Raw genomic sequence first — 26,074 nt, forward strand, 5'->3', positions numbered from 1 at the left:
GATACCATTTATTAAATATTCTTGCATTTTTCTGTCTTTTAACCAGGATTGTGAAGAACAAGCTGAGGCGAGCAGCTACAAGGTAATAACCAATGAGAGAAAGAAGACACTGATCATAATTCATTATATAATTAAATTAATTGAACAGATTTATTTGATTATATTCTCTACTGAAGTGAGTTGATCTTATACAATGATGTTTTCTTCTTTAACTAGGAACCCTTGGAAAGCTGTGAGGAACCTCAGCTAGCGACCACTGAGGTAAGCAGCAATGAATTAAATAGCAATTTAAATGGCAATTTAAGCCCCCTCTGACAAACACTTACATTGGGGGGGTTAGGTTCTGCAGAGTTTGCAGCCACCAATCAAATGCACAAGTAAGGGAGCAGGGAGCCACTGGGGCTCTGTTCTTACTAATGTTGTAAAACTGTATTTATATTTCCCAGGAGTCACCGATGGAAACTGGCCCCGACACCGGCCAAACAGAGAGCTCAGCAACGAAACTGAGCGAGGAGGAGGTGAAGGAGATTGAGGAGGTTTGAGCTGAATTTAATATTTTTCTCTCAATATATCATTAACCATTTTAAACCTATTCGGGCCCCCTATCCCACCACATCATACAAACTCTTATGTAAGTCCCATTCCACTCTTACCTGAATGTCAAATGCACAAGTGCTCAGTGGGGCAGTTGGTCACCACTTTTTGCCTCCGTTACAGCCTCTCAGACCTTCCACATCTCTCATTGCCCTTCTAGAACATGCAGACTAAAGCCAAGATCCAGGCTTCACTATACATAGTCCTGCAATCAGAAGATTTTTTCTCCGTTAGCTGGGGATTTATTTTAAGAATGAATGAATCCTTTCCTTGTTCTACAAAATATAATGTTAGCAGTTCCGCAAAATGAGTTGCTCTGATTAAACCCTTTTTTCTCTTCCTCAGGAGGATAACATCACCCCACTCTCGGAGAAATACCCAGTAAGTAGCTGTAAAGCTGTATTTTGCCACAACATTCACAGTTTGGCTTCCATTTTCCAGCCCAAAGCCTTCCAGCCTCTGTTTCACCCAAGTTCCTCCTATACCTTCTGTGCTTCTCACATGTTAGAAAGGTTATTTGTCCAGCTGAATAATATTAGTTTGATTATCACATTATTAAATACAATGTTATTTTCAGGAGCCCGGGAGGTATTTGAAGCTAGGGGAGCCAATCGGGCAGGACCCCAACGGAGTCGTCTACATTGTAAGATATTTTATTCAGTGTTAAAATGAGTCACTTTGTGTCATGCTTTTGGGTAATTCTGTCCATTGGTTGTGCTCTCTACAGCTTTGTTCTTTCCATATTTACATGCTACTGTATAGCTTTTTGGTTTCCCATAGCGTTCCGTTAGTAATGATCACTGAGCTTCTTTCCCTACTTTTGTAACAGGGATGGCACCAAAGAAAACAACGGGAAGTGGCCATAATTATAATTCAACATCAGAAGGTAATGTGTCTTCATGATTACTCTAATTAGATACTAATTAGTCTTTTGTTATACCTACATTATAGTTATCAGTAGAAAGAGAACTTGCTAACCAAATACAGTCAGTGAAATACCCTGGCCCCTAATAACTATGTAACAGTAAAATAACAAATGCAGTTTGATATAAAAGAACACAAGGGGTCTCGGTCATATTATACAATACTCACGTAGGGATATTACAAAGCTGTCATTTTTCATAACAACAAGTTAGGTTGGGGTGTTTGAAACTGTTATTGTATCCATTTTATTTAACTTGTTTCTTTTGTTTGAAACTAGAAGCAACAGGAGATCAAGAAAGAAGTCGAAATCCTGCAAATTGTATCTGGCCACCGGAACATCGTCGACTTCTATGGGGCCTTTTATCATAAGGCCTCATTGGAAACATCACAGCATGGAGGACTATGGGTAAGGAAGTTTTGATTCGGAGAGGTTAAACATTTATGCAGCAAACATGCCAATTGTAACTGATCTAATACACAAGCTAGCATTTTGGATCCATACATGATCCAGTTTGGTAAGAAAGAGTCAGATGTAGCTGATACTGCAGTCCCCCCAAGACTTAAAGCCACAAAGCCTTTTCCTCGGGTTCCCAATAAAATTGTAGGTAACTAAAATAGTTGGCCAAATATTCTTTCTTTTTCTTCTAGATTGCTACAGAGCTTTGTACCGGTGCGACTGTAGAAGATCTCCTTGCATCCAAAAGGACCTTAGGCGAAAGATGGATCGCCTATATTTGCAAGAATGTGATAACGGTAGGTCACCTGTTAAACTCCTTCCTGCTATTCTGCATATTTCTAATTAATTAAAGAGTACAAAATATTTATATACTTACTTTTGCTTTCTTGATTTCTCAGGGCCTTAACCATCTGGAAGAGAAGAAGATAATCCATCATGACATCAAGCCCGAACACATTGTCATCTCCTCATCCGGAGAGGTGAAGATCGGTAAGCGACACAAGGATATTTTTTTCTTCGTGGTGTTTACTGCTGGCTTGTATTTCTAACTAAACATTAACATTCCTGCTTTTGTCATACAATTTTAGGCGAGTTTTGCTTTGCGACCATCGGAGGAAGGAGCGCCAGCACTTCGGGGACCATGGCATACATGGCTCCGGAAGTACTGGCTCATTTTGGCCAAAACAGCGGCGAATATGACCATAAGGTATTGTCATGTCTTCTCTCTCCTTTTAGCTTAGAGTTAGGGGCATATTTAGCAAAATGTGAGATTACACAGAAAAACTCACTTTCTATTCATTCCTATGGGATTTTTAGAAGCCAATTTATCAATGAATGAAAGTTAGAACTCACCATTTGATAAATACACTTCTAAAAATCCCATAGAAAGGAATAGAACGTGGGCGAGTTTTAATATACCTGTATTAAGCTTTAAACTATGTCACTTACACAGGGTGAACTGCGTGTAAATGTTCCACTCGCTTTACTTACCCCTCTCATAACAGAGAATCCAGAGCCGTAATGTGGTTTCTGTGATACGAGAATCTGAAATGAGAGTTGAGAGAGATGAGTGAAATGCATTTTAAGTGCAGGACACAAGAATAATAGAAACCAACTCCATTAGACTGCTTATGCTTTATGGGGATGTCACACTCCATGTAACACTCAAGACTCTCAGTTTGGGGTATTTGGGGACATTTTCTAGACATAAAAGTCACAGCAATTCACTACTGGATTTTAGGCTTCTAATGGATTTGTTATTGTGCAAGCCAAATAGAATCACTATCAGGGTGTGGGTGGATAGGTATCAGAAGTATCCAAATCATCTGCAACTGCAATTATTTTCATGTACTCTGTGTATAATCTTCTCTAATACTCGTCTTTTCCCCCATATTGTAATATCCAGGCTGACATCTGGTCACTAGGGATTGCAGCCATTCAAATGGCGGAAGGACATCTCCGTAAGTAAACCCTAGAGTGTGTGTGTGTGTGTGTGTGTGTGTACTGTACTGCATGTAGAACTGTTAGTAGAATGGGCAGGGGGCATTTATGTGTCACGCCGTAACATAGAGTATTATTAAATATAAAAATCAAAGGGGGTGATATACTAGCATTTTAATTTGCTGTGTTTCCATAATACACAATTTTTTGAGGTAAAGAAACTGGAATTTTTTCAGAATTTGACTTTTCAAACTTGAAAATGTACCCATTTAATAAGAATTTAAAACAGAAATGTAAATTGGTAACTAAAACCTGGCAAGTACCTTTCTAGTGTAAAAATGTCAATTTAAGTAAATCGCCCCCAAATGTTGTATTCATCAGTCATCATGTTTTTGTGTTGTATCTTTACATCCCAGCATTCAGAAGACTTCCCAAGAAGAAGCTGATCCAGCGAATAACAACTGGTCCAGTTCCATCATTACCATCAAGGGGCAATTGGTGAGTCCCTTTCACTAGAATAGCAAAAGGCAGCAAGAGGGTAGAATAGGCAGTTAGGTGGGGAGGGTGGGGAAATGGAAAGCGTGTAAGAAGGTGTGTGAATGAGTCAGGAAAGGTGGAGAAATGGGCAAGGTAGACTTTATGGTGAGGGGGACATTGGGATATGACATAAAGTAAGGATGGGGAAGGGATAAATGGGAAATAAGTGAGGGCAGGTAAATGCTGTGAGATGCCATAGGCAGTGGCTATTTATTGGGCTGGGGGGCTGTTTTGGCCTCTGTGGATATGAAATGCCAGGGCCTATTTTGTATCCCAGTCCGGGCTGAAATAAGGGTGAAGGTGATGCGTAATATGTGTAGCTCTATGCGCAAACGCAGACTCTTGTGCTGAGCTTGAGCTCTTGGGGCCGGTATCTGGCAGCCAATACAAGCCGGGCTAAGATATAGGCAAAACCAGAGAGACAGTAATTTGGTCACAGGTAAATGTACCCTTATAATTCAGGGTTCATAAGTAAGTGCAATAGCCCCCCATTTCAGGCAGAGCAGTGGAACCCTTAGAAGGGAAGGGGCTCACCCCCTATTGCTGCCTGTGCTGTGATTGGGTTGGGTACAGAGCGGCAGGATCAGGGAGTCGTCACACTGTGAACTCTGGGAAATGTAACACAAACAATTATCATTTTACCACCGTTTTTTTTTCCAGGAGTGACGAGTTCCGCTTCTTCATCAGCGAGTGCCTGCAGAGAGACCCAGGCAGGAGACCATCTGCAAGGCAGCTCCTCACGCACCCTTTCATTGCCGAGCTCCGGGGTGAAAGGGGGGTGCAGAGGAATATCGCCCAACACCTGCACAGAGGTAGGGGAACTGCTCATTCTCATTATAGTTCATGTGATGCACAGACTGTAATCATTTACTGTTCCCATTCCTACAATATTCTCCTGCTTTCCTACATACAATATCATTCTATAACTAAAGCCACCAAGAATAAAGACTAAGATTGGATTAGGGCAGAGCTCACTAAACTGGGCTAAATCTACAGGAGAGACAAACATCTGAGAGGGGAGAACATGTTATTATTAGACAGTTGTAGTTGGCCTTTAAATTAGCAGCAAAAGGGAACGTGATATAAAACATGCATATAAATGCAAAGAGTAACAAGGAACAAATTGCAGAATTATTATATACTCACCTACTCCATGGATAACACTGAACAATCTCTCCTTAGGAACGAGGCACTGAAACGAAAACAACGAGGCAGCCATCGGGGGAGGGTCGGGGGCATAAATAGGGGGCCTAATTACCATCCTTGGGCCCCCACAAACATCTTTAACATCGTGGTCCCGATGGCAGCCCTCCATGTTCTCTTCATCAGGGAAACAGCATCTTCTAATATCTAGTAGAATTAAGCCTAAAACAACTGGACTTTTCTGAGTTTTTCTTGAAAACGTTTCACCACTCATCCGAGTGGCTTCTTCAGTTCAAATGACTGGTAGGGAATTCCCCGGTATTTAAACTCTTGATGGTAGTAGAGTCACAGACATCCAATCACAATGGTTCCATTGAACTTGTTCAGTTAGGTGTTAGCTGAAACTGACAGGTGTAAGGTTTGATCCAATCACAATGGTACCAAGATTCTCATTGATGAAGGTGTTAATCCTTCAAAGTACATGACTGGAAGTGTGAACTGTTGTGAAACTGCCGGGGTAAGGATGTCAACGGGCCATTGTATGTTGGTGACAAGCGGTGTCTCAGGCCCCCTCCTCTGTTCAGGGATGGTTTTTCCAGGTTGGCATAAATGGCCTCTTTCACACCTCTTTCAAACCATCTGTCCTCTCGGTCCAAAATATGCACGTTACTGTCCTCAAAAGAGTGACCTTTTTCTTTGAGGTGTAGATAGACCGCTGAGTCTTGTCCTGAGGAGTTTGCCCGCCTATGTTGGGCCATTCTCTTACAGAGAGGTTGTTTTGTCTCCCCAATGTATAAGTCTGAGCACTCTTCACTACACTGGACAGCATAGACCACATTACTTTTCATGTGCTTGGGTGTTGGGTCTTTCGGGTGCACCAGCTTCTGTCTCAGGGTGTTGCTGGGTTTGAAAAACACAGGAATGCGATGTTTGTTGAAAATTCTCCTAAGTTTTTCTGATGTTCCAGCAACATATGGAATGACTATGTTGTTTCGCCTGCTGTGTTCCTCCCTTCTGTTTGTAGGTCTGGTCTTTCTGTTGGTCTTTGATTTGGTTTTGATGAAGGCCCAGTCTGGGTACCCACAAGTTTTCAGAGCTCCTTTTAGATGTTTATATTCTTTCTCCTTGGCCTCTGCATTGGATGCCACAGTTTCAGCCCGATGATGTAGAGTCCTAATTACACCCAGTTTATGTTCCAAAGGGTGGTGGGAATCAAACAGCAAGTACTGGTCTGTGTGGGTGGTGATTCCCACCACCCTTTGGAACATAAACTGGGTGTAATTAGGACTCTACATCATCGGGCTGAAACTGTGGCATCCAATGCAGAGGCCAAGGAGAAAGAATATAAACATCTAAAAGGAGCTCTGAAAACTTGTGGGTACCCAGACTGGGCCTTCATCAAAACCAAATCAAAGACCAACAGAAAGACCAGACCTACAAACAGAAGGGAGGAACACAGCAGGCGAAACAACATAGTCATTCCATATGTTGCTGGAACATCAGAAAAAACTAGGAGAATTTTCAACAAACATCGCATTCCTGTGTTTTTCAAACCCAGCAACACCCTGAGACAGAAGCTGGTGCACCCGAAAGACCCAACACCCAAGCACATGAAAAGTAATGTGGTCTATGCTGTCCAGTGTAGTGAAGAGTGCTCAGACTTATACATTGGGGAGACAAAACAACCTCTCTGTAAGAGAATGGCCCAACATAGGCGGGCAAACTCCTCAGGACAAGACTCAGCGGTCTATCTACACCTCAAAGAAAAAGGTCACTCTTTTGAGGACAGTAACGTGCATATTTTGGACCGAGAGGACAGATGGTTTGAAAGAGGTGTGAAAGAGGCCATTTATGCCAACCTGGAAAAACCATCCCTGAACAGAGGAGGGGGCCTGAGACACCGCTTGTCACCAACATACAATGGCGCGTTGACATCCTTACCCCGGCAGTTTCACAACAGTTCACACTTCCAGTCATGTACTTTGAAGGATTAACACCTTCATCAATGAGAATCTTGGTACCATTGTGATTGGATCATACCTTCTTACACCTGTCAGTTTCAGCTAACACCTAACTGAACAAGTTCAATGGAACCATTGTGATTGGATGTCTGTGACTCTACTACCATCAAGAGTTTAAATACCGGGGAATTCCCTACCAGTCATTTGAACTGAAGAAGCCACTCGGATGAGTGGTGAAACGTTTTCAAGAAAAACTCAGAAAAGTCCAGTTGTTTTAGACTTAATTCTACTAGATACTGTATATCATGACCTGGATGAATGAGAATCTTCATAGACAGCATCTTCTAACAACTGCACATGTAAGTTATCGTCTTGTGGGTTAGGGTGGGATGTGGGTTATGGTATTGCGAGTAAGGAGTGGGTTAATGTTTGTGGGTTAGGGTGGGATGTGGGTTATGGTATTGCGGGTAAGGAGTGGGTTAGTGTTTGTGGGTGAGGGTGGGATGTGGGTTATGGTATTGCGGGTCAGGAGTGGGTTAGTGTTTGTGGGTTATAGTGGGATGTGGGTTATGGTATTGCGGGTCAGGAGTGGGTTAATGTTTGTGGGTTAGGGTGGGATGTGGGTTATGGAATTGCGGGTCATGGTCACAGTAAAGGAACAAATTGCAGAATTATTATATACTCACCTACTCCATGGATAACACTGAACAATCTCTCCTTAGGAACGAAGCACTGAAACATCAACAACGAGGCAGCCATCGGGGGAGGGTCGGGGGCATAAATAGGGGGCCTAATTACCATCCTTGGGCCCCCACAAACATCTTTAACATCGTGGTCCCGATGGCAGCCCTCCATGTTCTCTTCATCATGGATATCAGAATCTTCTAACAACTGCAGGAGTGGGTTAATGTCTTGTGGGTTAGGGTGGGATGTGGGTTATAATATTTGGGGTCAGGAGTGGGTTAATGTTTGTGGGTTACAGTGGGATGTGGGTTATGGTATTGCGGGACAGGAGTGGGTTAATGTTTGTGGGTTACAGTGGGATGTGGGTTAGGGTATTGCGGGACAGGAGTGGGTTAGTGTTTGTGGGTTACAGTGGGATGTGGGTTATGGTATTGCGGGACAGCAGTGGGTTAATGTCTTGTGGGTTACAGTGGGATGTGGGTTATGGTATTGCGGGACAGGAGTGGGTTAGTGTTTGTGGGTTACAGTGGGATGTGGGTTATGGTATTGCGGGACAGGAGTGGGTTAGTGTTTGTGGGTTACAGTGGGATGTGGGTTAGGGTATTGCGGGACAGGAGTGGGTTAGTGTTTGTGGGTTACAGTGGGATGTGGGTTAGGGTATTATGGGTCAGGAGTGGGTTAATGTCATGTGGGTTAGGGTGGGATGTGGGTTATGGTATTGCGGGTCAGGAGTGGGTTAGTGTTTGTGGGTTAGGGTGGGATGTGGGTTATGGTATTGTGGGATCAGGAGTGGGTTAATATATATATATTTTTTTTATAACAATTCTTTTATTGAGTGTAAATGTACATAGTTTGCAGTATATTGTTTCCATTGTCATTTACTTGTTGTACAGAAAGTAAATAAAGTAAATAACAACATAACAATAATAACATTGCAGTGCCTTCTTTGCAGATACCGATGCTATTTGCCATTCAAGCTGTGTTTCTGGTTACTAGCCTGCCCTTCAGGGCCTTAGTGAGATATTGGGGTTACACTGTTACCTTGTGTCTGGGTGTGTAGGTTATTCAAGGGGGGGATATGGGGGGTACCTCCCTGACCTGCATATCTTAGGGGGGTTCTGCGTCTATCCATGGTGACCATATTTTATCAAATTTTTGAGGGCACCCTCTCCTTATGTACGTTAGCTTGTATAGGGGTATAGCTTTGTTGATCATGGATTCCCATGCTGCTACTCTAGGGCCATTGAGTGGGTTAATATTTTGTGGGTGAGGGTGGGATGTGGGTTATAGTATTGCGGGTCAGGAGTGGGTTAATATTTTGTGGGTGAGGGTGGGATGTGGGTTATGGTATTGCGGGACAGGAGTGGATTAGTGTTTGTGGGTTACAGTGGGATGTGGGTTATGATATTGCGGGAAAGGAGTGGGTTAATATTTGTGGGTTACAGTGGGATGTGGGTTATGGTATTGCGGGACAGGAGTGGGTTAGTGTTTGTGGGTTACAGTGGGATGTGAGTTAGGGTATTGTGGATCAGGAGTGGGTTAGAGTGGGATGTGGGATATGGTATTGCGGGTCAGGAGTGGATTAATGTTTGTGGGTTACAGTGGGATGTGGGTTATGGTATTGTGGGTAAGAAATGGGTTAATGTTTGTGGGTTACAGTGGGATGTGGGATATGGTATTGCGGGACAGGAGTGGGTTAGTGTTTGTGGGTTACAGTGGGATGTGGGTTATGGTATTGCGGGACAGGAGTGGGTTAGTGTTTGTGGGTTACAGTGGGATGTGGGTTAGGGTATTATGGGTCAGGAGTGGGTTAATGTCATGTGGGTTAGGGTGGGATGTGGGTTATGGTATTGCGGGTCAGGAGTGGATTAGTGTTTGTGGGTTACAGTGGGACGTGGGTTAGGGTATTGGCGGGTCAGAAGTGGGTTAGTGTTTGTGGGTTACAGTGGGAGGTGGGTTAGGGTATTGCGGGACAGGAGTGGGTTAGTGTTTGTGGGTTACAGTGGGATGTGGGTTAGGGTATTACGGGACAGCAGTGGGTTAGTGTTTGTGGGTTAGGGTATTGCGGGACAGCAGTGGGTTAGTGTTTGTGGGTTACATGTGGGTTATGGTATTGCGGGACAGCAGTGGGTTCGTGTTTGTGGGTTAGGGTATTGCGGGACAGCAGTGGGTTAGTGTTTGTGGGTTACAGTGGGATGTGGGTTATGGTATTGCGGGACAGCAGTGGGTTAGTGTTTGTGGGTTACAGTGGGAATGTGGGTTAGGGTATTACGGGAAGCAGTGGGTTAGTGTTTGTGGGTTAGGGTATTGCGGGACAGCAGTGGGTTAGTGTTTGGTGGGTTACAGTGGGATGTGGGTTATGGTATTGCGGGACAGCAGTGGGTTAGTGTTTGTGGGTTACAGTGGGATGTGGGTTAGGGTATTGCGGGACAGCAGTGGGTTAGTGTTTGTGGGTTACAGTGGGATGTGGGTTAGGGTATTGCGGGACAGCAGTGGGTTAGTGTTTGTGGGTTACAGTGGGATGTGGGTTAGGGTATTGCGGGACAGCAGTGGGTTAGTGTTTGTGGGTTACAGTGGGATGTGGGTTAGGGTATTGCGGGACCGGAGTGGGTTAGTGTTTGTGGTTACAGTGGGATGTGGTTAGAGTATTGCGGGACAGGAGTGGGTAGTGTTTGTGGGTTACAGTGGGATGTGGGTTAGGTATTGCGGGACAGGAGTGGGTTAGTGTTTGTGGGTTACAGTGGGATGTGGGTTAGTGGTATTGCGGGACAGCAGTGGGTTAGTGTTTGTGGGTTACAGTGGGATGTGGGTTAGGTATTTGCGGGACAGCAGTGGGTTAGTGTTTGTGGGTTACAGTGGATGTGGGTTAGGGTATTGCGGGACAGCAGTGGGTTAGTGTTTGTGGTTACATGGATGTGGGTTAGGTATGCGGGACAGCAGTGGGTTAGGTTTGTGGTTACAGGGATGTGGGTATAGGGTATTGCGGGACAGCAGTGGGTTAGTGTTTGTGGGTTACAGTGGGATGTGGGTTAGGGTATTGCGGGACAGCAGTGGGTTAGTGTTGTGGGTTACTGATAAAAATCTTTTATCCCGGCTGAGTGATGAGACGACCCATATCCGCAGCCTGAGATACCGGTTCCCATGGATTCCCCAAACGCACCGAACAAGGTTTCCTACGATATCATTGGTGCGCGTATGGGCAGCTTAAGGCTCAAGGTATTATAGCCAGAGGCAATAAAAAGGCAAAACACACAGAGTTGTAGCTGCAAAGAAGATTACAGTACTGTGGGGGCTCAGGGGGCGCTGATATATAAGGCAACAACTCACGCCATGTACTCACCATTACACTGAAGGCTAAACCAGTTACCCATCTGGTAACCAGCAACAAGCCCTGTACCCCGAGCCCTCGGCCTGTACCATCCATACTATCATAGCCTGGCAACCCCCCCTCTCTGTAATGCCCCAAACCATAAGGATCTCCTCGCCAAAAAGCACATCTACACGACACCTGCCTATTGGGGAAAGTAGGGCCCTACTGGGACTGCCCCCCCAGCAAGAAATGCCCCCCCATAATAAGGGGAACTGTACCCCCAAATACAACTGGGCTCAAGAACTCAAACCAGAAATATGTAAAAACACTGATTGGTTGTACTGTACTGACTGATTAGAATGGGTTGGACGGCTGAATACAGGGTTATGGGAGATCGTGGTACCAGTTGGTCCAGTCAGGAAGGAATCCCCCCCCCCCTGCAGCAAATAGAGAGGCCTCAGAAGGGGTTTATCCTTCCTCTGGGTCAACTAGCAGTTAGGCAGGTTATATACAGGCATTATGGCTGAACGTGATCCACGTGTGTCCTTTTAAACCTAATTTATCTGATTATGTAAATAACATAGTTGGATGACACCTCGGGGCACCCTGGCAAAGTGCCATTAAAGGCCTAAGGACATACAGGTATAGGGCCGGTTATCCAGAATGCTCGGTACAAAGGGTATTACGGATAAGGGGTCTTTCCGTAATTTGGATCTCCATCCCTTAAGTCTACTAAAAAATCAATAAAACATTAATTAAACCCAATAGGATTGTTTTGCATCCAATAAGGATTATTTATATCTTAGTTGGGATCAAGTACAGGTACTGTTTTATTATTACAGAGAAAAGGGAATCATTTAACCATTAAATAAACCCAATAGGGCTGTTCTGCCCCCAATAAGGGGTAATTATATCTTAGTTGGGATCAAGTACAGGTACTGTTTTTCAGGTAAGGGAACCCATAGCGGTATTGCTATTTCCCTATATTCAGTAATACATATCATCCTGGGCCCACTGGACGCTCACACCGGTGTAAGTTCGGGTCAAAAATGTGTCTGGGGGTGGGGGGTCCGGCTGCACCAGGGCCCGGGGATGTCTAGTTACGCGACTGTGGATAGAAGATCTGGAGCAGGGGACCAGGGAAGGCACGTGAGAGAATCCTGTCAGCCCTAGGGAATCTAAAGCTGGGGACGGCCATTTGTTTGGGGGCTGCAGGTGATTTAACCAGGTTGTCTGCAGGAGCTACGGCACCATCGGTAGGGAATGAAGAGCCCTATGGCTTACATATTGGATTGCAGACACGGCCTCGAAAAATGCTTTATGCAAGTTGCCCTTTGGGGGTTGAAGAATGCTTTATGCAAGTTGCCCTTTGGGGGTTGAAGAATGCTTTATGCAAGTTGCCCTTTGGGGGTTGAAGAATGCTTTATGCAAGTTGCCCTTTGGGGGTTGAAGAATGCTTTATGCAAGTTGCCCTTTGGGGGTTGAAGAATGCTTTATGCAAGTTGCCCTTTGGGGGTTGAAGAATGCTTTATGCAAGTTGCCCTTTGGGGGTAAGATGCTATTCGGTAAAGCGTTGGAGGAAATATCTAAATCAGGGGTTTATAAAAAAAAAGTTGGGGAGCAACACAAGCATTAAAAAAAAATTCCTGGGGTACCAAATAAGGGCTATGATTGGTTATTTGTAGTCCCTATGTGCACTGGCACCTACAGTAGGCTCTGTATGGCAGTACCCATGGTCATTATGCCTCCAAGTCAGGAATTCAAGAATAAGGACCTGCTTTGAGGCCACTGGGAGCAACATGTTACCCCCGAGTCACTGGTTGGGGATCGCTGATCTAAATCATCTGGTGGGAAAAGTACATTCCTTCCGCAGACTCCCAGGAGATTTAAGGAACCTCCAAGACACCAATCTGACACTTAGAAGGAAGTTAAAGCTTATAGGCCTGGTAAGGAGCCTGATAGGTCATTCTCAAGAAAGACAGGGCAGTCTAGTATATAAAGATCCCCGATCCTCCAAGTCCCAGCAGAAGTCACAATGATGGGAGGTTGTTCCAGCTTCTAAGAGTAGGAGCAAGGCTCCTTCAATTCCAGAGAGTCTGGACAAGGAATATTCAAGACTCGTGGGTACTGTCTGTTGTAAGGAGGGTTATCGGCTGGAGTGTTGCCATATCTATAGATACTGTCCTGGGAATGATTTCTCTTCCTCAAGCAAGGATCTCCAGAACCGGGGGTACTGACCATATCCAAGCAAGATCAGTTGTCTGCCATGCAATTCATGAGATACTTGAGCATTCTGACATCAAAAATAGGATTGGTCAGCTGGGTGAGGCGGCGGATGCACCCGATTCAGCGAGGATTATCGGCCAAATGAGTCAATAAAAATGTAACTTATTAGCTTAACGTGATTCATACAAAATCTCCCAGCTGATAAGGATCCTCTCACGGAACATTTGTTTATTCACCGTGATTTCACACCTGTGTATTCACACTCACGTGGAACCTGCCGCCATTACGCAAACTTGCCTGAAATAAAGGGAGGTTTGTTTCCCACACACATGAATTAATACTGTTTCAGGTACAGTTATAGGGTAACTCTTATGTTTAGGCTGGGAGAATTCTAATGCTCTGGTTACAGGCTGGAGCCGACAGTGAGCATTGGCCTCTGGTTGGTATACGGTAAAGGTCGCCATACATGGGAAGACTCACTCATTTGGCCAGATCGGAGCTTCCCCCGATATGCCCACCTAGGGCCAAACTCTAAAAATACAACAGGCGGCATTGGATCAGAGACTGCGTGAATAAACCGATGCGGAGCTCGATGAGATGAAAAGTCAAACCTGCCCAATCAAGATCTGCCCAATGTTAGGCCAGATATCAGTGGGATAGGCCCATCTTTATCTTGTAAGTACTAGGGTTCTTTCACTACAGTATGCATATATACAGAGACCCAACTGGATAGATAGGTCAGTATGGGTCTGTATGTGAGTGGATAGATAGGTCAGTGTGGGTCTGTATGTGAGTGGATAGATAGGTCAGTGTGGGTCTGTATGTGAGTGGATAGATAGGTCAGTATGGGTCTGTATGTGAGTGGATAGATAGGTCAGTATGGGTCTGTATGTGAGTGGATAGATAGGTCAGTGTGGGTCTGTATGTGAGTGGATAGATAGGTCAGTATGGGTCTGTATGTGTGTGGATAGATAGGCCAGTGTGGGTCTGTATGTGAGTGGATAGATAGGTCAGTGTGGGTCTGTATGTGAGTGGATAGATGGGTCAGTGTGGGTCTGTATGTGAGTGGATAGATGGGTCAGTGTGGGTCTGTATGTGAGTGGATAGATAGGTCAGTGTGGGTCAGTATGTGAGTGGATAGATAGGTCAGTATGGGTCTGTATGTGAGTGGATAGATAGGTCAGTGTGGGTCTGTATGGGAGTGGATAGATAGGTCAGTGTGGGTCTGTATGTGAGTGGATAGATGGGTCAGTATGGGTCTGTATGTGAGTGGATAGATGGGTCAGTATGGGTCTGTATGTGAGTGGATAGATAGGTCAGTGTGGGTCTGTATGTGAGTGGATAGATGGGTCAGTATGGGTCTGTATGTGAGTGGATAGATAGGTCAGTGTGGGTCTGTATGTGAGTGGATAGATAGGTCAGTGTGGGTCTGTATGGGAGTGGATAGATAGGTCAGTGTGGGTCTGTATGTGAGTGGATAGATGGGTCAGTATGGGTCTGTATGTGAGTGGATAGATAGGTCAGTGTGGGTCTGTATGTGAGTGGATAGATGGGTCAGTGTGGGTTTGCGTGTGCTATGTAACATGTCAGTGTGGGTCTAATGGACCAATTAGAACTGAAACATGTTGTGCTTTGCTGTGCACCAATAAATGTACCAAGTTTGCTTTAACACAAGGCTCTGGTGGATTCCTGTTTATATTGTTATGATGCAGGTGAGGGCACAAGGGGAGTAGATAGCAATGAAGCAAGTGCCCAGGGAGTAGGTTCCATTACAAGCCCCTTCCTTGTATTTACTGCCCTCTGCCTTTTCTCTTAACTAGCTCAGTCTCACAGGAACAGTTTTGTGTGATCTCCACTACACTTACCTTAGGGACCAACTCACAATATAAAGGTAAATATCTGCACAACAGCAGCCTAGAGCCCACTGAGCATGTGCAGTGCCACTGACACACAGACCTGCTGTGGACAAAGTTAAAGGCCAGGATCATTAGTTCATAGGGCTGCTGACTCTCTGGGCTGGTACAGGGAGTTCAGTACATAAAATACAGCATTTCCAGCCAGAGTTTAGTTTTTGAATTATTTGCCTTCCTCTTCTGATTCTTTCAAGCTTTTAAATGGGGGTCACTGACCCAGTAGATAAAAAAACAAAACAAAAAACTATTGCTCTGTGAACTTTATTTTTTATCCTTCTATTCAGACCCTCTCCTATTCATATTCCTGTTTCTCATTTAAATCACTGCCTAGTTGCTAAGGTAAAAAGGCCCTGGCAACAAGATAGCTAAGGTTCCAAACTGGAGAGCTGCTGTACAAAAAGCTAAGCACAGGTATAGGACCTGTTATCCAGAATGCTCAGGACCTGGGGCTTTTTTCGGAAAAGCGATCTTTCCGTAATTCGGATCTCCATACATTAAATTTACTAAAAAAATAATTTAAACATCATTTAAACCCAATAGGGCTGTTCTGCCCCCAAAAAGGGGTAATTATATCTTAGTTGGGATCAAGTACAGGTCCTGTTTTATTATTACAGAGAAAAGGGAATCATTTAACCATTAAATAAACCCAATAGGGCTGTTCTGCCCCCAATAAGGGGTAATTATATCTTAGTTGGGATGAAGTACAGGTACTGTTTTATTATTACAGAGAAAAGGGAATCATTTAACCATTAAATAAACCCAATAGGGCTGTTCTGCCCCCAATAAGGGGTAATTATATCTTAGTTGGGATCAAGTACAGGTACTGTACTTGATTCGTTGTTCTAATATCCCTTGTTCTAATAAGCCTGAATTCGCCCGATATAACCCACCCGTAGGTGGGGATACCGGGAGAAGATCAGCTCGCTTGGCAACGTGTATGGCCGCCAATATTCTTCCTTCCTGGGCCGAACACACTATATAATCCCAGAGGTAGAGCCAGGGTAGACCTTTACCTGTGGCTCCTTGTTTAGTGTGGCAGCTCCGTCAGTCTCCCTTGTGCTCTATCCGATTCTCAGTTCATTCTCCAGGCCACAGATTTTGGCCTTTAAGTTGCGCAGTTCCCCTTGAATTTTTTGTGTCTTTTTGTTGCCCTGCCGCACTGCATCCAGAATAGCAAGATCTTGGTCTGGCCCGATGTTCAGCGTCACCTGAGAGGAGAGCAAAAAGAGGAGAGCAAGATTAATTCACATCTCCTCTCACCCCCACAGGGCCCTTACCCATAGGGGTTCCTTCTTAGTTTGGTTATGAGCCGTCTCACTGCGTGTGTTTAATCCTCTAGTACAGCAATAGCAGTGTTATGAAGTTTAAGCTCCCCCTACTGGCTAGAAAATGTAACTGCTGCTCCAAATATCATAGTACAGGTATGGGATCACTTATCCGGAAACCCGTTATCCAGAAAGCTCTGAATTACAGAATGCCGTCTCCCATAGACTCCATTTTAAACCTGATTTTCTTTTTATCTGTAATAATAAAACAGTACCTTGTAATTGATCCCAACTAAGATATAATTACCCCTTATTGGGGGCAGAACAGCCCTATTGGGTTTATTTAATGGTTAAATGATTCCCTTTTCTCTGTAATAATAAAACAGTACCTGTACTTGATCCCAACTAAGATATAATTACCCCTTATTGGGGCAGAACAGCCCTATTGGGTTTATTTAATGGTTAAATGATTCCCTTTTCTCTGTAATAATAAAACAGTACCTGTACTTGATCCCAACTAAAATATAATACTGGATGCAAAATAATCCTATTGGGTTTAATTAATGTTTAATTGATTTTTAAGAAGACTTAAGGTATGGAGATCCAAATTACAGAAAGACCCCATACCCAGAATACCCTTGGTCCCGAGCATTCTGGATAATGGGTTTACCTTCAAGTATGTTATAGAATGGTCAATTTTTAATTAGTCTTCATTTTTTTATAGTTGTTTTTTTTTTTTTAATCATTTGCATTCTTCGTCTGGCTCTAAATGGGGGTCACTGACCCCGGCAGCCCATAAACTACTGCTCTGTGAGGCTACAGTTTTATTGTTATTGTCCTTTTTTATTACTTATCGCTCTATTCAGGTGCTCTCCTACTCATGTTCAAGTCTCTTATTCAAAGCGCTGACTGGTTGCTAGACTAATTTGAACCCAAGCAACCAGACAGCTGCTGAAATTTTGAACTGGAAAGCTACTGAACAAAAGCTAAGTAATTTAAAATCCACAAATAAAAAAAAAAGACCAATTGCAATTTGTCTCAGAATAGCACTCTCTCCTACTAGATCGCACAAGAAAATACCAGCCGCTTGGCCACCTTATCTGAACGTTCCTGGTATAAGAATAACATTGGATATTAATCTCACAAACAGATGTTGGGTAACTTAACACTACAGGAGGACTAGGGGAGATAACCAGTCACATTTTTATAAAAACAAACAAAGCAGTTTTTAATTATTTGCTTTCTTCTTCTGACTCTTTCTAACTTTCAAATGGGGGTCACTGACCCCGGCAGCCAAGAAACTATTGCTCCGCGAGGCTACTTTTAATTGTGTTGATTTGAAAAACCCATCATACTGTTCTTCGACTTCAGCTTATTCTTTCGCTTTTTCTTCTTATTTTTAGCACCCCCCCATTTTCTAAACGCTACTCCACCTACAGATTTAGGGGTACAACACCCAGACTCCCCACACTTCTTCGCCCTATAGCGGAGCAGGCTGCTTGTGCTTTTCTAAGCGATTCCCCCCGTCTTTTTGTGGCGCTGCTCCGAACACCCCAATTTTCCATTGACTTTGACAGGAAGAATGAAATGAAGAATGAAACAGCGACAATTGCTGGATCCCAAAGGGGGAGGGGCCAACAACAGCCAATCAAATATAACCCATTGACTTTAATGGGAAAATTTAAACTGCGGCCAATCTTACAGCTCTGAGGCTACAGTCCCCAAACTTGAATCACATAGTCATGGGGCCAGCCTGAATGAAAATATGATGATTGTTGGATGCCCAAAACTGGGCGGAACTGTGAACAGCCAATTAGATTTTACCTACTGACTTGGCAAAAATCCAACCTGCTGCCATTCTCACAGTAATAACACCGGGGTCCCCAGACTCTGCAGAGTTAATGCAAAGTTTGCAGAGTTAGTCACTGGGTAAGTACAATTCCAGGTTAGAAAAAGTGGGCGGAGCCACCAACCGCCAATCAGATGTCTCTTGTTGACTTTCAGTGGGGAAATTTAAATTGCTGCCATTCAGACAGTATTAAAACCAGGGTCCCCAAACTTTGCACAGTGGTTTTTACTATAGAACTGTGGTCCAAGGTTAGAGAAAGTGGGCGGAGCCAACAGATCAAATTTCCTTTAGTGACTTCACGTTTTTTAACCCAACATAAAGTTTGTTCTCAAACTTCCATTTCTAGTTGTTATTGTTATTTCTCTATTCAGGCCCTCTCCTATTCATATACCAGTCTCTCACTCAAACCACTTTCTGGTTGCTAATAGGGTAATGTAAACCCTAGCAACCAGATGACTCGGGAGTGGCTGAACAAAAAGTAAAATACATTTAACAAACACAAAAAAATAAAGACCAATTGCAAACTGTATTAGAATATTACTTTCTACATCATACTAAATCAGGGATCTTCAAACCATGGCCCAAAGGCCGGATTTAGCCCCCCAAGGTAATTAACCTGGCCCCGGCTGCCTCCTCACCCCTGGCTACTACCTGTAGACCTGCAGACGCAGCAGGGAATGGGGGAGCGGGGAGCTAGAGGATGCAGCAGGGAATGGGGGAGCGGGGAGCTAGAGGATGCAGCAGGGAATGGGGGAGCAGGGAGCTAGAGGATGCAGCAGGGAGTGGGGGAGCAGGGAGTAGAGGATGCAGCAGGGAGTGGGGGAGCAGGGAGTCGGAGAATGAAGCAGGGGAGCAGGAAGGCGGAGGACGGAGCGGGGGAGAAGGGAGCTGGAGGACGCAGCAGGAAGTGGGGGAGCCGGAGGACACAGCTGGGAGCGGGGGAGCAGGGAGTCGGAGGATGAAGCAGGGGAGCAGGGAGCCGGAGGATGGAGCGGGGGAGCAGGGAGTCGAAGGACAAAGCAGGGGAGCAGGGAGCCGGAGGATGGAGCGGGGGAGCAGGGAGTCGGAGGACAAAGCAGGGAGCAAGAGGATGCAGCAGGGAGCAGGGGAACAGACAGTGGGCCATAGTTTGAGGATGCGGGGGCCTAGTTTGAGGACTACAGTCCGGCCCCCAAGCAGTCTGAGGGACCATGAACTGGCCCCATGTTTAAAAAGTTTGAGGACCCCTGTAGTAAATGGTAACTCAAATGTGAACCCCCCTTTACAAGGTATTAAGAACTCACCTTGAAGATTTCCCTGCCCACGTCTCCCTCCTCTCGTATCTTTCCCAGCTCATCCTCCAGTGTCACACACTGCTCCCGGTACATTTCAGCGAGGCGATGTGCTTGTGCCAGCTGCTCTGTAAGAGACTGTATAAGAAGAGGCATAAGAACCAGCAAGCAGCACTAATACCATAATATCCTTTATTCACACATTCATGGGAATTACCCTTCACTTCCTCACTGTGCGAGTGCCGACTTGCTTTCTCGACCAATGACAAACGCAGGATCTCTCGCTCGTGTTCCCGCTCTTGCTCTGGGTCACTACTTAAAGCCAACTGCTCTCGGCACCGGTCTAGCTCTCGGAGCAGCCGATCCTTCTCGGCCATCCAAGATTTCTCATTGGCTCGGCACTCAAATTTCAGTTGCAGGAAATCCCTGGTGCTCTCGTACAGCAATTTCTGGGTCTTATTCAGCCTGGGAAAGATTGATGGTGATGGTTCCAGAAGCCAGTGATGTACAACAGGGGGCTGATTTCCCTAACCCTAGGTGTAGGAGGCCTATGGATTTCTCCACTTTTCTCACACACTCACTTATCTGTCATAGATTTCATTTTGTCCTGGTCTCTTTGGTGCTGCACCTGGGTTTCTTCCACGCGGACCTTCCTGTCCTCTAGAGTCTCTATCTGCTCTTTGGATAGTCGTGTCTGCTCTTCCAGCTGGGCCTGCAGCGCCTCCACCTGGTCAGAGGAAAAGGTAACAACTTGCATTCAGTTGACTTTAAAGAAGGAAGTCTTGTAATCCAACAGCAGGAACCCCAATCAGGGTCGGAACTATGGGTAGGCAGAAGAGGCAGCTGCCTAGGGTGCAATTATTGGGGGGCAAAAGGCGCCTTTCCTGCCTACCCCTAGTCCGCGATCCTTTGTCATTGCCCCCGGGTGCAATGTCCCATCGCAAGTGGCCGACCGGGTTGCCTAGGGCTTCGCCCACCTATGACCCCAATATCTGTTTCACACATTACATGAACAGAATGACCCAAGGAATAATTAAATATTCAAACGCAGCTTCACCTGAAGCAAAAGAATCTGGGGATCTTCTTTCTTGCCCTCTTTGCTTCTGTCTTGCTTCCCCGGTGCTTTCAGGGGTGCTTGTTTGGTACCTGTAAGTGGAAAGCAGCGGGTCACCGACTGACATATATGAAAGAGTCAAACTTAGGGAAACTTACAGCCATGGCTCCTTTATATAAAAGAAAAAGATATTAAAACAAAAGCCAAGTTTAAACACATTTTAGGAAATAAGATTTGAAAGCACACAAGTCACTAACCTGCCTGGCCTGAACGTTGCAGTTTCCGGGCGTATGGATCCCCAGACTGAACAGCACGTTGGGGAATGGTGACCTGCAATTGCAGACGAATTAAAGGGAAAGTTAATTTAAGATAAAACCTGGGCTGATTTTTTATTTTTATTAGCAACCTCCCCTGGAATTTGGAAACCCATCAGTGCCCCCCCAATACTTATGTCGTTAGGAAGCTCAGATTCTCCCTATTGCTTGTTACATGGCCAGGCAGATCTAAGAAAAAACCGAGAAGCTCACATGGATATTCTTGTTATGCGGCTGAAAAATGGGTTACTGTTATGGGTTACTGCCCAGGGGCAAATCAGCCCAGTGTTGTTAATTAAGCACCAATGGGTTCCTAAACAAAGAGGACATCAGGAGACAGGACACTGATGACAGTTGAGGACCCTCCTCCTCTCCCTTTATCCCACCATTCCGGAAGGGAGCCAGCTTGTAATAAAGAGAAATAAGCTCTAGAACATAAACCTACTAACAACTCTCAACAAGACTAAGGGCAATTTTGAACAAGAGTTGGGGGAGGGAAGCCCTGTGTCCCCCTTACGACTGGAGAGAAAAGGATTTAACAGTAATACATAAATCTCCTTTTCTCCCATGTCTAGGGGGACACAGGGACCGTGGGGACATTTTATTTTATCAATGTCTGCATTTGATCATGAACTGAATTCTCCTGAATAGCATTAACCCTTTTACTGCCAGCTGTTTTGGTCAAAGCGGAACTTGTATTGCCAGACAGTTTTTGAACATTTTGCACTGTTTCACTTTAGGGGCCTTTCCTCGGGGGGACTTTTAGTTTACCCAGGAAAACAATATATCGATTTTTTCAGAACAACCTAAGCTTTCAAAATATGGTAGAATTTTTGTGTAATTCCAATTCTGTAACAAGATATAGGCTTCTAAATGTGTAAAAATAAAAAAAATCACATTTTCCATAATATAAACACACATACTAGAAACAAAAATTATTTTATGCCCGAATATACAACTGATTTGGAAAGTCCCATGTCTCCTGAACGTGCCAATACCAAATATATATAGTTTTATGGAGATTTCTCACTTGTATAGGTCACAAACTCCCAGCAGTACATTACCAAATTCCAAAAGCACTGCTCCAGAAAGCGGCATACTTTAGATTTAAAGAACAAAATTTCCACTAACAGAAGGTTTATCCCAGAAAATTGTACATTTTTGGAAAGAACAGATTCTGGGGAATCCAGAATAGGCACAACTGTCTGTCTACTCCAAACTATCAAGTCGCAATGCTTTCCTAAAGTTATTGGTTTTTATCAAAATTTGTGATTTTTTTTTAAAAAATTGCTTTAAAGCTTCCAGTCTATAGTATCTTATCTCCTACAGGTCATAAAGTAACCAAATAAAACACCCTAAATATGAACCCCAGGGGTCCCCTGAACAGTTTGATGCCCAATATGTATAGGTTTAGCTAAGTATGTGGCATGTAGGGGCCCCAATGGGAACATACCCCCATATGTACTGTCATTTCTGTCATTTCAGCTCCTGCAAAATCAACACATTTACATCCTTTATGTCGGATAATGCTACAAAAAAAGTACACTCACCCCAGAAAGCCATATATTTTTGGAAAATACACATCCCCCCGATTCTATAATGGGTAAACATTTCTTTTTGCTCCAAAGTACAAAGCTGTAAAGCTTTCCTAAGTTTGCAGATCAGCCCCCCAGCCCAATAAATAGTGACTGTCTGTGGCACCTTACAGCCCCCCTGGCATTCCCAGTACCCAGAGGAACAAACAGCCCCCCCAGCCCAATAAATAGTGACTGTCTGTGGCACCTTACAGTCCCCCTGGCATTCCCAGTACCCAGAGGAACAAACAGCCCCCCCCCAGCCCAATAAATAGTGACTGTCTGTGGCACCTTACAGCCCCCCTGGCATTCCCAGTACCCAGAGGAACAAACAGCCCCCCCCCCAGCCCAATAAATAGTGACTGTCTGTGGCACCTTACAGCCCCCTGGCATTCCCAGTACCCAGAGGACAAACAGCCCCCCCCAGCCCAATAAATAGTGACTGTCTGTGGCACCTTACAGCCCCCCTGGCATTCCCAGTACCCAGAGGTACAAACAGCCCCCCAGCCCAATAAATAGTGACTGTCTGTGGCACCTTACAGCCCCCTGGCATTCCCAGTACCCAGAGGCACAAACAGCCCCCCAGCCCAATAAATAGTGACTGTCTGTAGCACCTTACAGTCCCCCTGGCATTCCCAGTACCCAGAGGCACAAACAGCCCCCCCCAGCCCAATAAATAGTGACTGTCTGTGGCACCTTACAGCCCCCCTGGCATTCCCAGTACCCAGAGGAACAAACAGCCCCCCCCAGCCCAATAAATAGTGACTGTCTGTGGCACCTTACAGCCCCCTGGCATTCCCAGTACCCAGAGGCACAAACAGCCCCCCCCAGCCCAATAAATAGTGACTGTCTGTGGCACCTTACAGCCCCCCTGGCATTCCCAGTACCCAGAGGAACAAACAGCCCCCCCCAGCCAAATAAATAGTGACTGTCTGTGCACCTTACAGCCCCCCTGGCATTCCCAGTACCCAGAGGAACAAACAGCCCCCCCCCAGCCCAATAAATAGTGACTGTCTGTGGCACCTTACAGCCCCCCTGGCATTCCAAGTACCCAGAGGAACAAACAGCCCCCCCCCCAAGAAAAATAAATAGAGACTGTCTGTGGAACCTTACAGCCCCCCTGGCATTCCCAGTACCCAGAGGAACAAAACGCCCCCCCCCCCAGCAACAATAAAATAGTGACTGTCTGTGGCACTTACAGCCCCCCTGGCATTCCAGTACCCAGAGGAACAAACAGCCCCCCCCCCAGCCCAATAAATAGTGACTGTCTGTGCACCTTACAGCCTCCCCTGGCATTTCCCCAGTACCGCAGAGGCACAAACAGCCCCCCCAGCCCAATAAATAGTGACTGTCTGTGGCACCTTACAGCCCCCCTGGCATTCCCAGTACCCAGAGTAACAAACAGCCCCCCCCAGCCCCAATAAATAGTGACTGTCTGTGGCACCTTACAGCCCCCTTGGCATTCCCAGTACCCAGAGGCACAAACAGCCCCCCCAGCCCAATAAATAGTGACTGTCTGTGGCACCTTACAGCCCCCCCTGGCATTCCAGTACCCAGAGGAACAAACAGCCCCCCCCCCAGCCCAATAAATAGTGACTGTCTGTGGCACCTTACAGCCCCCCTGGCATTCCAGTACCCAGAGGCACAAACAGCCCCCCCCAGCCCCAATAAATAGTGACTGTCTGTGGCACCTTACAGCCCCCCTGGCATTCCAAGTACCCAGAGAACAAACAGCCCCCCCCCAGCCCAATAAATAGTGGACTGTCTGTGGCACCTTACAGCCCCCCTGGCATTCCCAGTACCCAGAGGCACAAACAGCCCCCCCAGCCCAATAAATAGTGACTGTCTGTGGCACCTTACAGCCCCCCTGGCATTCCCAGTACCCAGAGGCACAAACAGCCCCCCCCCAGCCCAATAAATAGTGACTGTCTGTGGCACCTTACAGCCCCCCTGGCATTCCCAGTACCCAGAGGCACAAACAGCCCCCCCCAGCCCAATAAATAGTGACTGTCTGTGGCACCTTACAGCCCCCCTGGCATTCCCAGTACCCAGAGGCACAAACAGCCCCCCCCAGCCCAATAAATAGTGACTGTCTGTGGCACCTTACAGCCCCCCTGGCATTCCCAGTACCCAGAGGCACAAACAGCCCCCCCCAGCCCAATAAATAGTGACTGTCTGTGGCACCTTACAGCCCCCCTGGCATTCCCAGTACCCAGAGGCACAAACAGCCCCCCCCCCAGCCCAATAAATAGTGACTGTCTGTGGCACCTTACAGCCCCCCTGGCATTCCCAGTACCCAGAGGCACAAACAGCCCCCCCCAGCCCAATAAATAGTGACTGTCTGTGGCACCTTACAGCCCCCTGGCATTCCCAGTACCCAGAGGACAAACAGCCCCCCCAGCCCAATAAATAGTGACTGTCTGTGGCACCTTACAGCCCCCCTGGCATTCCCAGTACCCAGAGGCACAAACAGCCCCCCCAGCCCAATAAATAGTGACTGTCTGTGGCACCTTACAGCCCCCCTGGCATTCCCAGTACCCAGAGGCACAAACAGCCCCCCCCAGCCCAATAAATAGTGACTGTCTGTGGCACCTTACAGCCCCCCTGGCATTCCCAGTACCCAGAGGCACAAACAGCCCCCCCAGCCCAATAAATAGTGACTGTCTGTGGCACCTTACAGCCCCCCTGGCATTCCCAGTACCCAGAGGCACAAACAGCCCCCCCAGCCCAATAAATAGTGACTGTCTGTGGCACCTTACAGCCCCCCTGGCATTCCCAGTACCCAGAGGCACAAACAGCCCCCCCAGCCCAATAAATAGTGACTGTCTGTGGCACCTTACAGCCCCCTGGCATTCCCAGTACCCAGAGGCACAAACAGCCCCCCCCCAGCCCAATAAATAGTGACTGTCTGTGGCACCTTACAGCCCCCTGGCATTCCCAGTACCCAGAGGCACAAACAGCCCCCCCCAGCCCAATAAATAGTGACTGTCTGTGGCACCTTACAGCCCCCCTGGCATTCCCAGTACCCAGAGGCACAAACAGCCCCCCCAGCCCAATAAATAGTGACTGTCTGTGGCACCTTACAGCCCCCCTGGCATTCCCAGTACCCAGAGGCACAAACAGCCCCCCCAGCCCAATAAATAGTGACTGTCTGTGGCACCTTACAGCCCCCCTGGCATTCCCAGTACCCAGAGGCACAAACAGCCCCCCCAGCCCAATAAATAGTGACTGTCTGTGGCACCTTACAGCCCCCCTGGCATTCCCAGTACCCAGAGGCACAAACAGCCCCCCCCAGCCCAATAAATAGTGACTGTCTGTGGCACCTTACAGCCCCCCCTGGCATTCCCAGTACCCAGAGGCACAAACAGCCCCCCCCCAGCCCAATAAATAGTGACTGTCTGTGGCACCTTACAGCCCCCTGGCATTCCCAGTACCCAGAGGCACAAACAGCCCCCCCCAGCCCAATAAATAGTGACTGTCTGTGGCACCTTACAGCCCCCCTGGCATTCCCAGTACCCAGAGGCACAAACAGCCCCCCCAGCCCAATAAATAGTGAAC

At 46.2% G+C, this 26,074-nt stretch overlaps 2 protein-coding genes across 2 annotated transcripts in view; one reads left to right on the forward strand and one right to left on the reverse strand.

Annotated features, from left to right (window-relative positions):
- Nucleotides 1-26,074, reverse strand: part of LOC101730328 (coiled-coil domain-containing protein 77-like) — a gene marked incomplete at its 5' end in the record, with an annotated part of 135,632 nt that overhangs the window by 20,919 nt on the left and 88,639 nt on the right. The window contains 6 exons of the mRNA XM_031892326.1: nucleotides 16,203-16,397; nucleotides 19,587-19,712; nucleotides 19,781-20,039; nucleotides 20,156-20,301; nucleotides 20,632-20,720; nucleotides 20,886-20,958. Of these exons, the coding sequence (XP_031748186.1) occupies nucleotides 16,251-16,397; nucleotides 19,587-19,712; nucleotides 19,781-20,039; nucleotides 20,156-20,301; nucleotides 20,632-20,720; nucleotides 20,886-20,958 (840 nt within the window). The remainder of the gene's footprint in view (nucleotides 1-16,202; nucleotides 16,398-19,586; nucleotides 19,713-19,780; nucleotides 20,040-20,155; nucleotides 20,302-20,631; nucleotides 20,721-20,885; nucleotides 20,959-26,074) is intronic.
- Nucleotides 226-5,234, forward strand: LOC116406971 (serine/threonine-protein kinase mig-15-like). Its single transcript, XM_031892198.1, has 13 exons — nucleotides 226-261; nucleotides 447-536; nucleotides 940-975; nucleotides 1,172-1,237; nucleotides 1,424-1,480; nucleotides 1,796-1,924; nucleotides 2,167-2,271; nucleotides 2,374-2,464; nucleotides 2,563-2,681; nucleotides 3,381-3,435; nucleotides 3,832-3,913; nucleotides 4,613-4,764; nucleotides 5,135-5,234. The coding sequence occupies exons 2-13, from the start codon at nucleotides 456-458 to the stop codon at nucleotides 5,146-5,148; spliced, it is 987 nt and encodes a 328-aa protein (XP_031748058.1). The 5' UTR covers nucleotides 226-261; nucleotides 447-455; the 3' UTR covers nucleotides 5,149-5,234.

This window comes from Xenopus tropicalis, chromosome 8, assembly GCF_000004195.4.
Source record: "Xenopus tropicalis strain Nigerian chromosome 8, UCB_Xtro_10.0, whole genome shotgun sequence".
Taxonomy (NCBI): Eukaryota; Metazoa; Chordata; class Amphibia; order Anura; family Pipidae; genus Xenopus; species Xenopus tropicalis.

Excerpts from the sequence above, each read along its gene's own strand:
- LOC116406971 (XM_031892198.1), top strand. The coding sequence starts at position 456 with ATGGAAACTGGCCCCGACACCGGCCAAACAGAGAGCTCAGCAACGAAA. Across the intron at positions 2,682-3,380 it reads GCGGCGAATATGACCATAAG|GCTGACATCTGGTCACTAGG; the intron begins GTATTGTCATGT and ends TGTAATATCCAG. Across the intron at positions 3,436-3,831 it reads AATGGCGGAAGGACATCTCC|CATTCAGAAGACTTCCCAAG; the intron begins GTAAGTAAACCC and ends TTTACATCCCAG.